The 11,978-nt window shown below is 41.2% G+C and overlaps 1 protein-coding gene across 1 annotated transcript in view; it reads left to right on the forward strand.

Annotated features, from left to right (window-relative positions):
• Nucleotides 1–1,755: 1,755 nt before the first annotated feature.
• LOC101597324 (centromere-associated protein E) overlaps nucleotides 1,756–11,978 on the forward strand; it is a 68,127-nt gene continuing 57,904 nt past the window's right edge. The window contains exons 1-10 of the mRNA XM_045143527.1: nucleotides 1,756–1,823; nucleotides 3,263–3,351; nucleotides 3,901–3,990; nucleotides 4,126–4,244; nucleotides 5,307–5,426; nucleotides 6,308–6,389; nucleotides 6,516–6,583; nucleotides 6,663–6,728; nucleotides 9,720–9,771; nucleotides 11,505–11,592. Coding sequence (XP_044999462.1) covers nucleotides 1,756–1,823; nucleotides 3,263–3,351; nucleotides 3,901–3,990; nucleotides 4,126–4,244; nucleotides 5,307–5,426; nucleotides 6,308–6,389; nucleotides 6,516–6,583; nucleotides 6,663–6,728; nucleotides 9,720–9,771; nucleotides 11,505–11,592 — 842 coding nt within the window. The remainder of the gene's footprint in view (nucleotides 1,824–3,262; nucleotides 3,352–3,900; nucleotides 3,991–4,125; nucleotides 4,245–5,306; nucleotides 5,427–6,307; nucleotides 6,390–6,515; nucleotides 6,584–6,662; nucleotides 6,729–9,719; nucleotides 9,772–11,504; nucleotides 11,593–11,978) is intronic.

Raw genomic sequence — 11,978 nt, forward strand, 5'->3', positions numbered from 1 at the left:
ACTTCATATTGATGCAGAAAATATTGGCTTATGGCGATCAAGTCCATAAGTACAAAGCCAAGTTCTGGAAATGCAGAATGGTATTTTATATTTTATTAATTCTTTTTGTATCACTGTTTTCCACTCTTTCTGTGGACAAATAACAGCTGCTTTACCAAGATGTTTTCTCATCCATTTTGATTGCCCCATGCCCTCCCACTCACAAAAGCTGCACCACAGGGTGAGCCCACCCACCAGAATGTTGGTGGTGATGGGTGAAGGCTTTAGGTTCCTCTTTGTGGAATGTTACTTCCTGCACCAGTGGGCATTTGTGGCATGGGCCAGTAGTGATTAAGAGTAGGGAAAGCTGTCAGAAACTGTTTCTAAAGGTGCAGAACTCCTAGGATTTCTTGAGTCAAATGACTCTTAATTGATTTCGAAATTGGTTTTGTATTTAAGATCAAAATTAGGAGACAAAACAGAAGCACTTGTTCAGATCCATTTTAGTGCTTGACAGAAAAACATCAGGTCTGGGCTCTGCAGCATAGCACTCCATACGGGGGATGCAGTGTGCTTAAGTAAATTTAAAATAGAGTTTTACGTGTGTTAAAAAAAAATGCTTTATTGGGCTGGAGGGATGGCTTAGTGGTTAAGATTAAGGCTAAGGCCTGCAAAGCCAAAAGGACCCAGGTTCACTTCCCCAGGACCCACATAAGCCATATGCCCAAAGTGGCTCATGTGTCTGGAGTTTGTTTGTGGTGGCTGGAGGCCCAGGTGCACTCATTCTCTCTCTCTCTCTCTCTCTCTCACCGTCTATCTGCTCTTTCCCTCTCTCAAATAAATAATTAAATAAATAAAATTTTAAACTGTTTGGTTTATTTATTTATTTGCAAGCAGAAAGAGAGAGTGTGTGTGACAGAAAGAGAGGGGGCGAGCACGTGTGCCAGGACCTCCACCCTTTGCAAATGAACTTCAGATGCATGTGCTACTGTGCATCTGACTTTACGTGGGTAGTGCGGAATTGAACCTTGGTCGTTACGCTTTGTAGGCAAGCAATTTAGCCAGTAACCACCTCTCTATACCTAGTCATAACTCTTTGTATTTTTTTTTTTATTTATTTGAGAGAGAGAGAGAGAGAGAGAGAGGGAGGGAGGGAGAGAATGGGCACCCACTGCAAACCAAATCCAGATGCATGTGCCACCTCGTGCATCTGGATTACATGGGTAATGGGGAATTGAGCCTTGAACCAGGATCCTTAGTGTTCAAGCACAAGTACTTAACTGCTAAGCCATCTCTCCATAATATTTTTAAAAGTATTTTAATATATTTATTTGATAGAGGAAGAAGCTAAGAGAGAGAGAGGGAGAGGGAGAGGGAGAGGGAGAGGGAGAGGGAGAGGGAGAGGGAGAGAGAGAGAGAGAAAGAAAGAAAGAAAGAAAGAAAGAAAGAAAGAAAGAAAGAAAGAAAGAAAGAAAGAAAGGGCATGCCAGGGTCTTTAACAGTTGCAAAGGAACTCCAGACACATGCCCACCTTGTTCGTGTGCCTTACATGGGTCCTGGGGATATCGGACCCGGGTCCTTTGGCTTTGCAGTCTAGTGCCTTAAGCCATGTCTCGAGCCCCCTCCACCGTCGTGACGTCACAATACCACTGCTGAACCAGAGTGGCGTTAGGCAAATTTTAAACTTCCACTCGGGTCGGTGAAAGCCCAGCCGTGCGGAGGCAGCTACGGATTTCATTTTCCTTGTTCACTGGGTCTCGGCCGGGGCCAGGCCGGATGGCGGAGGAGGTGGCGGTGGCCGTGGCCGTGGCCGTGTGCGTGCGGGTGAGGCCCGTCTGTAACAGGTAGGGGCGCCGGGCCTGGCCGCGGGGTCCGCGTTGGGTTGGCGGTTGTCAGCGCCTCCCCGCATCCCCACTCCGGTTCTGGTTCGCGGGGTGGGCGCTCCACACAGCGCCTTCCCGATCCTGTGGACCTGTGGACCTGTGGACGGGAACGGAAAGGAAGCCAGCCCCATCCCGCAGGTTTGAAAAGCCAGAAGGAAAAGGAGGGGAGGAGAATAAGAGGAAGTCTTGGCTGTGCTGGCCTCTGGCTTTAAGTCCAAGTGCTAAAAGGGTGTGGGAAGTGGACATTGGCACACTACTACTGTGTGACTCACAGAATCGGGAATGTCCTAAGTTTAATAAGCTCACTGTAATTTGGGGGAAAATTGTCTCCATAAGGCAAACATGGTGACAGACAGGATGGTTGGAAAAGTAAGTCATTAGACCTGTGGAGAGATGACAGTTTGGGAGGGGCAGGATGGGTGTCAGGAAAATCCTGACACTTTATGAATGGAAGAATAGGTTAGTTGGTTAGTTAATGGAAAGGGAGACCCTAATCAGATTGGTTGGTCAATGTGATTCTTGGCATGTGTGTACGAATTTAGGAGAAAGTGAGATCGAAGAGAGAAGGGAGGAGACTCATGTATCTTGTGGCATATCAGGTATTTCAGAAATTTCAAGAAGGTTTTTGTTGTTTGTTTGCTTGTTTCTTGGTGTTTCGAGGTAGGTCTCGCTCTAGCCCAGGCTGATCCGGAATTTACTATGTAGTCTCGGGGTGGTCTTGAACTCATGGCAATCTTCCTTCTGCCTTGCGAGTGCTGGGAATAAAGGTTTACGCCACTACCCCTGGCTCCAGAAGGCTTTTTTTTTTTTTTTTTTTTTGGTTTTTCAAGGTAGAGTCTCACTCTAGCTCAGGCTGACCTGGAATTAACTATGTAGTCTCAGGGTGGCCTCGAACTCATGGCGATCCTCCTACCTCTGCCTCCCGAGTGCTGGGATTAAAGGCATGCACCACCCACGCCCGGCTCCAGAAGGCTTTTAAGGGTTTAAAGCAAGAAGAACTTAATCAGCCTTGCATTTTGTATCTATTCCTTGCAATTTGGCTGGGAGTGTACACTTCATTCAGAAACTCCTTTGAGAAAGAGGTCACTAAATCCCATGTTAGCAGAGAAGCCTTCCGAAGGACATAATCAGAGTTTCAGTCTGTATCTGTTCCTTCCATTGCAGGTACTTGGGTGGGAGTGAAGCACTTCATTTAGGAACTCCAATGAAAATAGTCAATAAACCCTACTTCAGCACTCAAGCCTTCCAAAGCAGTCTTTCCATCGTTCTCTTATGTATTTTCCCATTGGTTAAAATATCCTCCACCACATGAAATATTTTCACTGAGCTTTACTGTCACGTGATTTCTGTGATCAATTATATTGCCCTAAAGTACAGGTTTTTTTATTATTATATTTTAGGGAAGGACTGGAAGAAGCTACTCATGTTTATTGGAAAAGTGACAATAATGCTATTTATCAGATTGATGGGAGTAAATCCTTCAGTTTTGGTAAGCTTACAACAACATTAAAGTTAGCTTTGAAAAGTCCTAGTAGCCTTTAATCCCTGTAGTAAAGCGGGAACATCAGGAGTTCAAGGTCAACCTCGGCTACAAAAAGCAGTATTGGTACCCAGACAGCTCTGAACCCCATATACAATCACTGCACTCTACTGCCTGTTGAAAATGATAGAGTCGCCAGGCATGGTGGCGCTCGCCTTTAATCTCAGCACTCGGGAGGCAGAGGTAGGAGGATCACCAAGGGGTCAAGGCCACCCTGAGTTTACATAGTTAATTCCAGGTCAGCCTGGACCAGAATGAGATCCTACCTTGAAAAACAAAGCAAACAAACAAAAAAAAGAGGTAGAGTTGAGTAGTTTTTGTTCATGAGAATCAATACATTCAACCTTTGAGAAGGGTATTTTCAGAATAGAAAAGAACTTGATAAAAATACTGTCTTAAATATGACACCATTCAAGATCCTGACAATGTTATATCTTTGGGAAATTAGTCATTCAGTGAGAACACAGTTGATTTGTTTAACTTCTGACTTCTTTTTAGATCGTGTCTTTCATAGTAATGAAACGACTAAAACCGTATATGATGAAATCGCAGTACCCATCATCGATTCTGCCATCCAAGGCTACAATGGTTTGTATTCACCTTGTGCTGCAAAAGCATTTTAAGTCTTTGGGTCCATCCCGCAGCATTGGTAGTCTTACTCACTACAGGCTTATTTCAAACGTACGTTTCTATGCTTTGAGCTCATTTGTTTGTTTGTTACAGGTACTGTATTTGCCTATGGGCAGACAGCATCAGGAAAAACACATACCATGATGGGTTCAGAAAATTGTTTAGGAGTCATCCCGAGAGCTATACACGACATTTTTCAAAAAATTACGAAGGTAATAATTTCGCTGACTTCTTACAAAGATAGGTAAACAGATAATAACTGGATAGAAATTAGTGTCTTCCTCTTATAATCATGGATAAAACAGGCTTGAAACTTCCTCTTGATTTCTGTGCGAAAAGAAGAAAGGGATAGCACTGATTCACTTTTATCACACATACTTTATAAAGCTTAAACTTGTTTCATTCTTCCCATGGAGTCATGCGACAGGAATATTCTCAACAAAAAGTCAACTGAGTTAACTACTAAAGAATTCTTGTCCAAATGGTTAGTTCAGCATTTCCACCAGTGATGACTAAGTAACAGTATCAGCGTAGGTAAAAATAGGAAGGAGCCAGAAGACCAGACTCCCCACGCTCATTAGGTAAGGCCTGGTTTTTGTTTTTTTTTTTTTTTTTTTTTTTTTTTTTTGGTTTTTCGAGGTAGGATCTCACTCTGGTCCAGATTGACCTGGAATTAACTCTGTAGTCTCAGGGTGGCCTTGAACTCTCGGCAATCCTCCTACCTCTGCCTCCCGAGTGCTGGGATTAAAGGCGTGCGCCACCATGCCCAGCTTAAGACCTGGTTTTAAATGAGCATTTTTGTTAAGGTAAAATATTAGGATTTTATTTTGGGCCTACACAGTTGGATTGAGTTCTCTGTTCTTCATGATAGCATACTTTTATTATTTCTGCAATAGCCCTTTTGTATTTTGAGTGTTATTATTAACATATAAACATGGGTTTTGCTTATTTTATAAAAATAACTTTCTTTTCCTCTTTAACATTAGAAAACAGGGCTTGGGAGGGATTGCTTAGTTGTTAAGGCATTTGCCTGCAAAGTCAAAGGACTCATGTTTGCTTCCCCAGGACCCATGTAAGCCAGATGCACAAGGGGGCGCATGCGTCTGGAGTTCATTTGAAGTGGTTGGAGGCCTTAGCACGCCCATTCTCTCTCTCTCTCTTTCTCTGTCAAATAAATAACTAATATATATACGTATAATATTAGAAAACAGACATGCAAGATTATGTTGTATAATTGGGTGCAGTCTAATGTGTTAAACTATTATTTGTCTTAGCTTCCTGAGAGAGAGTTCCTCTTACGGGTATCATACATGGAAATATATAATGAAACCATTACAGATTTACTTTGTAACACTCAGAAAGTGAAACCACTGATAATTCGGGAAGACATCAATGTGAGTAAAAGAATTAAGGTGACTCCAACACATGTGCTTTCGCATTGTTTGGAATCATATAAAAATTTTCCAAATGGGGGGAGGGAGGCATTGCCATGGGATACTTTTTTATAATCATGGAAAATGCTAATAAAATTTAAAAAAATAAGAAAAAATAAAAAATTTCCAATTTCTGGTTTTTTTCTTTCTTTTTCATATTCTAAGTATTTGTGGAGATCCATCTTTGAATCAGTGTGTGTAGTTTCAATGTATTAGCTGGAATATTTGGTTTAAGTGCTGACAATAGTAAAATTGAATCAGGGCTGGAGGTATGGCTTAGCCGTTAAGGCATTTGCCTGCAAAGCCAAAGGACCCCGGATTGATTCCCCAAGTCCTATGTAAGCTAGATGCACACGGTGGCACATGCATCTGGAGTTTGTTTGCAGTGGCTGGAGGTCCTGGCACACCCATTCCCTCTCTGTGTCTCTCTCTCTCTCAAATAAATAAATGAAGTATATTTAAAAAAAACTTTAATCAGTATAGAATCTGGTGTACTGTAACATATGCAGTTTTGTGAATTTTATGGATACATTGCTATTTTCTACAAAACAGTGCTTCCTTTTTATTTATTTGAAGGAGAAAGAGAATCAGCACGCCAGGTTCTCTAGGCATTTTACATGAACTCCAGATGCATGAGCACCTTGTGCATTTGGTTTTATATAGATAATGGGGAATCAAACTCCTTAGGCTTTGCAAACCAGCACCTTAACCACTGAGATATCTTTCTAGCACCTGCTTCCATTTTTTAACACTCACAGATGAATTCTACAATAAGTTGCAACTTCTTTTTGAAAAGCAAACTGACTGTTTCTCTCATCTTTCCATGATTAAACCATTTTAAGAGGAATGTGTATGTTGCTGATCTCACAGAGGAAGTGGTTTCTACATCAGAAATGGCTCTGCAATGGCTCTCCAAGGGAGAAAGTAAGACCATTAAGCTAAAATACAATACACTTGGACTACACTTGTTATCAATAGACTAGGAAAGAGAGTGATGGGTTTTTTTTTAGTTTAATATATATGCAGCAGAAATATAATTCATTTTTACAGAAAACAGACATTGTGGAATAACAAAAATGAATCAAAGAAGCAGTCATTCACATACCATTTTCAGACTGGTAGGTAATTCTTTCTTCTATATGTGATCTTTCTAAATAAGAATTAACTCATTTTTGACAAGTTCCCTTTTCTGTTTAGATTTTAGAAAGTAGAGAAAAAGGTGAATCTTCAAATTGTGATGGCTCTATTAAAGTGTCACATTTGGTGAGTATTAATATACCATAATAAGTTTCATACAGGCTGAAACAAGACAGTTCAGCTGCTGGATGTTTGCTTTAATAAGAGTTGTTAGCTAAATAAATGAGGGAGAAAGACTAGGAAGTTGGCAGCTTAAGTGGCCTTATCAATAGCCTCCAATAACTAGACAAAATGTTTCAGTGAGAATTTAGGAACCTGGGAAAATGGCTCAGTTGATATAGTGCTTACCATACAGGGTGAGGACCAGAGTTCAGGTGCTCAGCACCCATTTATATTATACCAGATGGGATGGTGCCCGAGCTGTAATCCCAGCATGCAGGAGGCAGAGATAAGGAAGTCTCTGGGGCAAGTTGGCTACACTAGGCAGCTTTGGATTCAAGTAGGAGGCTGTACCTCAGTAAATAAAGTGGAGAACAATTGAGGAAAATGACCAATATCAGCCTCCAGCCTCCCTGTGTATATGTATCCACACACACAAGGAATTTTAGTAGAAATGCTTTGGTATGTCAGACTTCTGTGTCCTAATTTAGATGTGAAGTTACCAGTGTTAAGTTTCCTTTTTTTCTCCCCCCCCCCCATCTACTAATGTAATTATTTAATCTTCATAAAGAAACTTTTAAAATATTTATTTGAGAGAGAGAGATAGAGAATGGGTGAGTCAGGGCCTGTTACCACTGAATACAAACTCCAGGTACACACATCATTTTGTGCATCTAGTTGGCTTTGCATGGATACTGGGGGTGGGGCTGCACCCCAAGCTGTCAAGCTTTGCAAATAAACATCGTCAACTACTGAGCCATCTCTCCAGCCCTGTAATGTTCTTTTCTATAAGTATCAGATAGTTCTAGGAATCTTAGAATTAGGAGTTTTTGTTTGCTTTACTTTCAGCTAATAATAATTTAGATTTGTGCAAACAAGAAAAAACTAGGTAGAATGCTTAAGACACATTCTTTTTTTTCTTGGAAACAGAATGGTTATATTATAAATGGTGAGAATTTGGGAGGCTGTTGTTTTGCTCTCTAGGGATCAAGTTTAGAGCCTTGGACATGCTAGGCAAGTGCTTTACCCCTCAGCTAGACCTCACCACACACACACACACACACACACACACACACACACGCTCACCCCCCCACACAATTATGATGAGCATTATACACTATAAATCCCTTCAACTGAAGAGTAGCAGTATCCCATTCATATTTATTAATATCAAAAAAAAAATGGATAGAACCTTTCCTGTTTTATTTCTAACTCTAACTTGTAGTAGTTCACTGTAATTTTGACATTTCTCTTAATTTAGTTTTAATATTCTTAACACATTTGGTTCTCTCCCTTATTCCTCTGACATATCATCTGTGCTTAGATTTTGTCTGGGCCAATCTGGGAGACTTCCTGTAAAAGTTTTCTGGGGAAGAAGTCTTCCCCTCAGAGTGAGCTTTAGCCCTTGGGGGTAGTCTAATTTCTAATTGTGTCCCAGCCCCAGGAAGATGGCAAGATACAAGCTCCCTTAGCTCTGCTCATTCTCCCTGACTGTCTGTATCTTTTCTCCTACTCTCTTATCAAAGTCTTTGGACTTTCTTCAGGTTCTTCCTCTCGTGATTCTGTCAACATTTCTGTGTCATTGGCTGCCCAGTCCTTATCTGGTCTAAAATGTCTGACTTCTAATTCATATCATCGGAAAGACTACTACAATTTGGTATCCATTATCTGAAACTTCAGTGTATCTAGAACTAAATGAATTTCTTCCCACCTTAGTCACTGTTCTTTTTTCCCATTAAAAACAACATTCTGGCCAAGCATGGTGGTGCACATCTTTAATCCCAGCACTCTGGAGGCTGAGGTAGGAGGATCACTGTGAGTTCAAGGCCACCCTGAGACTACATAGTGAATTCCCGGTCAGCGTAACCTAAAGTGAGACCATACCTCGAAAAACCAAAAAAGAAAAACAAAACCAAAAAAAAAAAAAAAATTGTGCACATAAGTAGGAAACTTTTAGTCAAGTTTAACTGATTTTTTTCTGCCTTTCCTTTGTCTGTTGGTCACATGTCTTCATTATTTCATCTTGGTACATTCCTGTGGGTGCTACACTATTTAAGTGATATGTCTCTTGAATCTGACCTTCATGATTCAGTTTTCCTTTCTTCAGTCCGTCAGTCCAACTTCTGAAGCTACTAAATACTGCTTTGTTAGGTCCCAAATCTTAGGAACGATTTGGCCACTTTTATTCACTCTCAGTTTACTTCCTTCCATTACTTTCTCTCTCAAAGCATCTCTGCTTATGACTTCTTGTTTCCTCTCTAATTGCTTCTTTCACTCATGATGCCTTTGTTGCTGCTTTTCTTGTGTTTGCATATCTGAATTGCCTATGGTGCATACTTTGTAAGATCGATAGTTTAGAGGAGAGAGTATATAATTACTCACAAGTTCCTTGAAAATCTCCACAGAGAAATAAAACTCTGACTTATGTAAGACATTCAGAATATATACTGAGCCTTTCTCACATCAAGAGTAGAGTGCTAGACCCGGGCGTGGTGGCGCACGCCTTTAATCCCAGCACTTGGGAGGCAGAGGTAGGAAGATCGCTGTGAGTTCAAGGCCAGCCTGAGACTACAGAGTGAATTCCAGATCAGCCTGGGCTAGAGTGAGACCCTACCTCAGAAAAGGAAAAAAATTTTTAAAATAAAACTAAAACAAAAAGAGTAGAGTGCTAGGCTTTGAGATGAAAAGAAAGACAAGAGCCCTCTCTTAAAGAGAGGTGGGTTCCGCCGCTGCCGGCCTAGGCCGTGCTGCCTCCAGCTGCCTGTGTCCTCTGCTGTGTGCTTCTACTGGCTTTCCTGCTGCCACTCTCGCTCCTCCGTTAAGAAAGCTGAATAACTCAGGCATAAATCTTTCAGTGTCTTGGTGTCCTAAGCCATGTTTTTTAAGTGTTCCTTCAGTAATGTGGATTTTATGACTTCAATTTCCCCTCCTAAAAATTCATTTTCATCTGTCTTACAGAATTTGGTGGATCTTGCAGGCAGTGAAAGAGCTACTCAAACAGGGGGTGAAGGTAAATGAGAACCACTAGGTGTCTTCCTATTCTTTTATGAGTTCATAGTGCTCCTTGACACATTTATAAGCTGATAAAAGTGGCAACAATTTGTATGTTAAGTCTTCAAATGGGCCGAACGTGGTGGCACACACCTTTAATCCCAGCACTCGGGAGGCGGGGGTAGGAGGATGGCCATGAGTTTGAGGCCACCCTGAGACTACATAGTGAATTCCAGGTCAGGTTCGCATCACCTGACCAAGAGCAGCTTGTGGGAAAAAGAGATTTGTTTTGGTTTACAGGCTCTAGGGGAAGCTCCATGATGGCTGGGGAAATAATGGCATGAGCAGAGGGTGGATATTACCCCCTGGCCAACATAAGGTGGACAACAGCAATAGGAGAGTGTGCCAAACACTGGCCAGGGGAAACTGGCTATAACACCCATAAGCCTACCCCCAACAATACACTTCCTCCTGGAAGCATTAATTCCCAATTCTCCATCCGCTGGGAATGTAGCATTCAGAACACCTAAGTTTATGGGCGACACCTGAATCAAACCACCACACTTAGTGTTTAAGGTATTTTCCTGCAAAGCAAAAGGGCCTAGGTTCGATTATCCAGGACCCACGTAAGCCAGATGCACAAGGGGATGCATCCCTCTGGAGTTTGTTTTCAATGGCGAGAGGCCGTGGCAACAACCATTCTCTGTCTCTGTCTCTGAAATAAATAAATACATAAATGAAAAGTCTCTGGAAGAGCAAGAAAAGAAATGGTAGTGGTTTCTTTGTGAAGATCAAAAGCTGTTTAAATGGGAGATGAAGTAGGAGGGAGCTTTCTCACAGGGCACATGTTTTCTTTCTTATAACTTCTTGAATCATGTAAGCATATTAAGTTAAAAACTTAAAAATTCGTGGTTGCAGTTAAGGCACTTAGTGCCTTTAAAGCTGAAGAACCCAGGTTCGATTTCCCAGAACCCACATAAGCCAGATGCACATGGTGGTACATGTGTCTGGAGTTCCTTTGCAGTGGCTAGAGACCCTGGCATGCCCATTCTCTCTGTGCCCCACCCCAGTGAATAAGTCAATAACAATAAATTAAAAATTGAGCTGAGGATATGGCTCAAGGATCCACATAAAACCGGAAACAGTGGCATGCATCTATAGTCCCAGTACTCCTTACCCCAACATTGGGAGGCAGAGACAGATGAATCCCTGGACTCTCATGGGCTAGCTGGCCAGGTGTACACTGGAGCAAACAATGCCTCAAACAAGGTAGAAGGTGAGGATGGATGCCGGAAGCTCGCCTCTGACCTCCACACACATGACACGGCATGCATGCATCCACACACACATAGGCACATCATACACATACACTAAAAAAACAAACAAACAAACAAAAACTAAAATAAAAATGACTAAATTTGTTGGGAGTTCATGATTGCTTTTATTTAAGGTTTATTTAAAAATCAGATTAGAACTGAGGATATAGAGGAGCTCTTTTAGGACATGGGTTTTCCCTAACTCTTTTCTGTCTTCCTTCTCTTTGTCACAGGTGATGATATTTCTGATTGATATATTAGGTGGGCAGAATAGCAAAAGAATGTCTCTCAGCTTTACTAATTTTGGACTTGTGTCCAACTCAGAGCATAAACCAACCTCATGACATTTCATGTCTGATTTCTCACATAACTTCCATAAAAGTCAGTTCATCATTTAGTACAGGGGTTAATTTTTATATTTGTGTAATAAATTCAGGTGTGCGACTCAAGGAAGGCTGCAATATAAATCGAAGTTTATTTATTTTGGGACAAGTGATCAAGAAACTTAGTGATGGGAAAATTGGGTAAGTTTGTCCCATTGTGAACTTATTGGTTGTGTTTTATATTCAATAGAAAAATGCAAAGCCAGGTGTGGTGACACACACCTTCAATCCCAGCACTAGGGAGGCTGAACTAGGAGGATCTGTGAATTCAAGGTCAGCCTGGGGCTACCTAGTGAGCTCCAACCTGGGCTAGAATTAGAACCTCCCTTAAAAAAAAATAGTAATAATACTTCAGTAATAATCACGTATATTGATTTCATCTATATATTCAAAACCTTTGGGGATTCTATGAGAATAGGTTCTTATTCATAGGACTATAACCTATTGAGTTGACCTGCTACTTTAAGTAGTTGTGATTAGTATTTTGATCTGCTGTATACAACCTATAAAAACATTTTTTAATGATT

The sequence above is a fragment of the Jaculus jaculus genome, chromosome 2 (genome assembly GCF_020740685.1).
Source record: "Jaculus jaculus isolate mJacJac1 chromosome 2, mJacJac1.mat.Y.cur, whole genome shotgun sequence".
Classification (NCBI taxonomy): Eukaryota; Metazoa; Chordata; class Mammalia; order Rodentia; family Dipodidae; genus Jaculus; species Jaculus jaculus.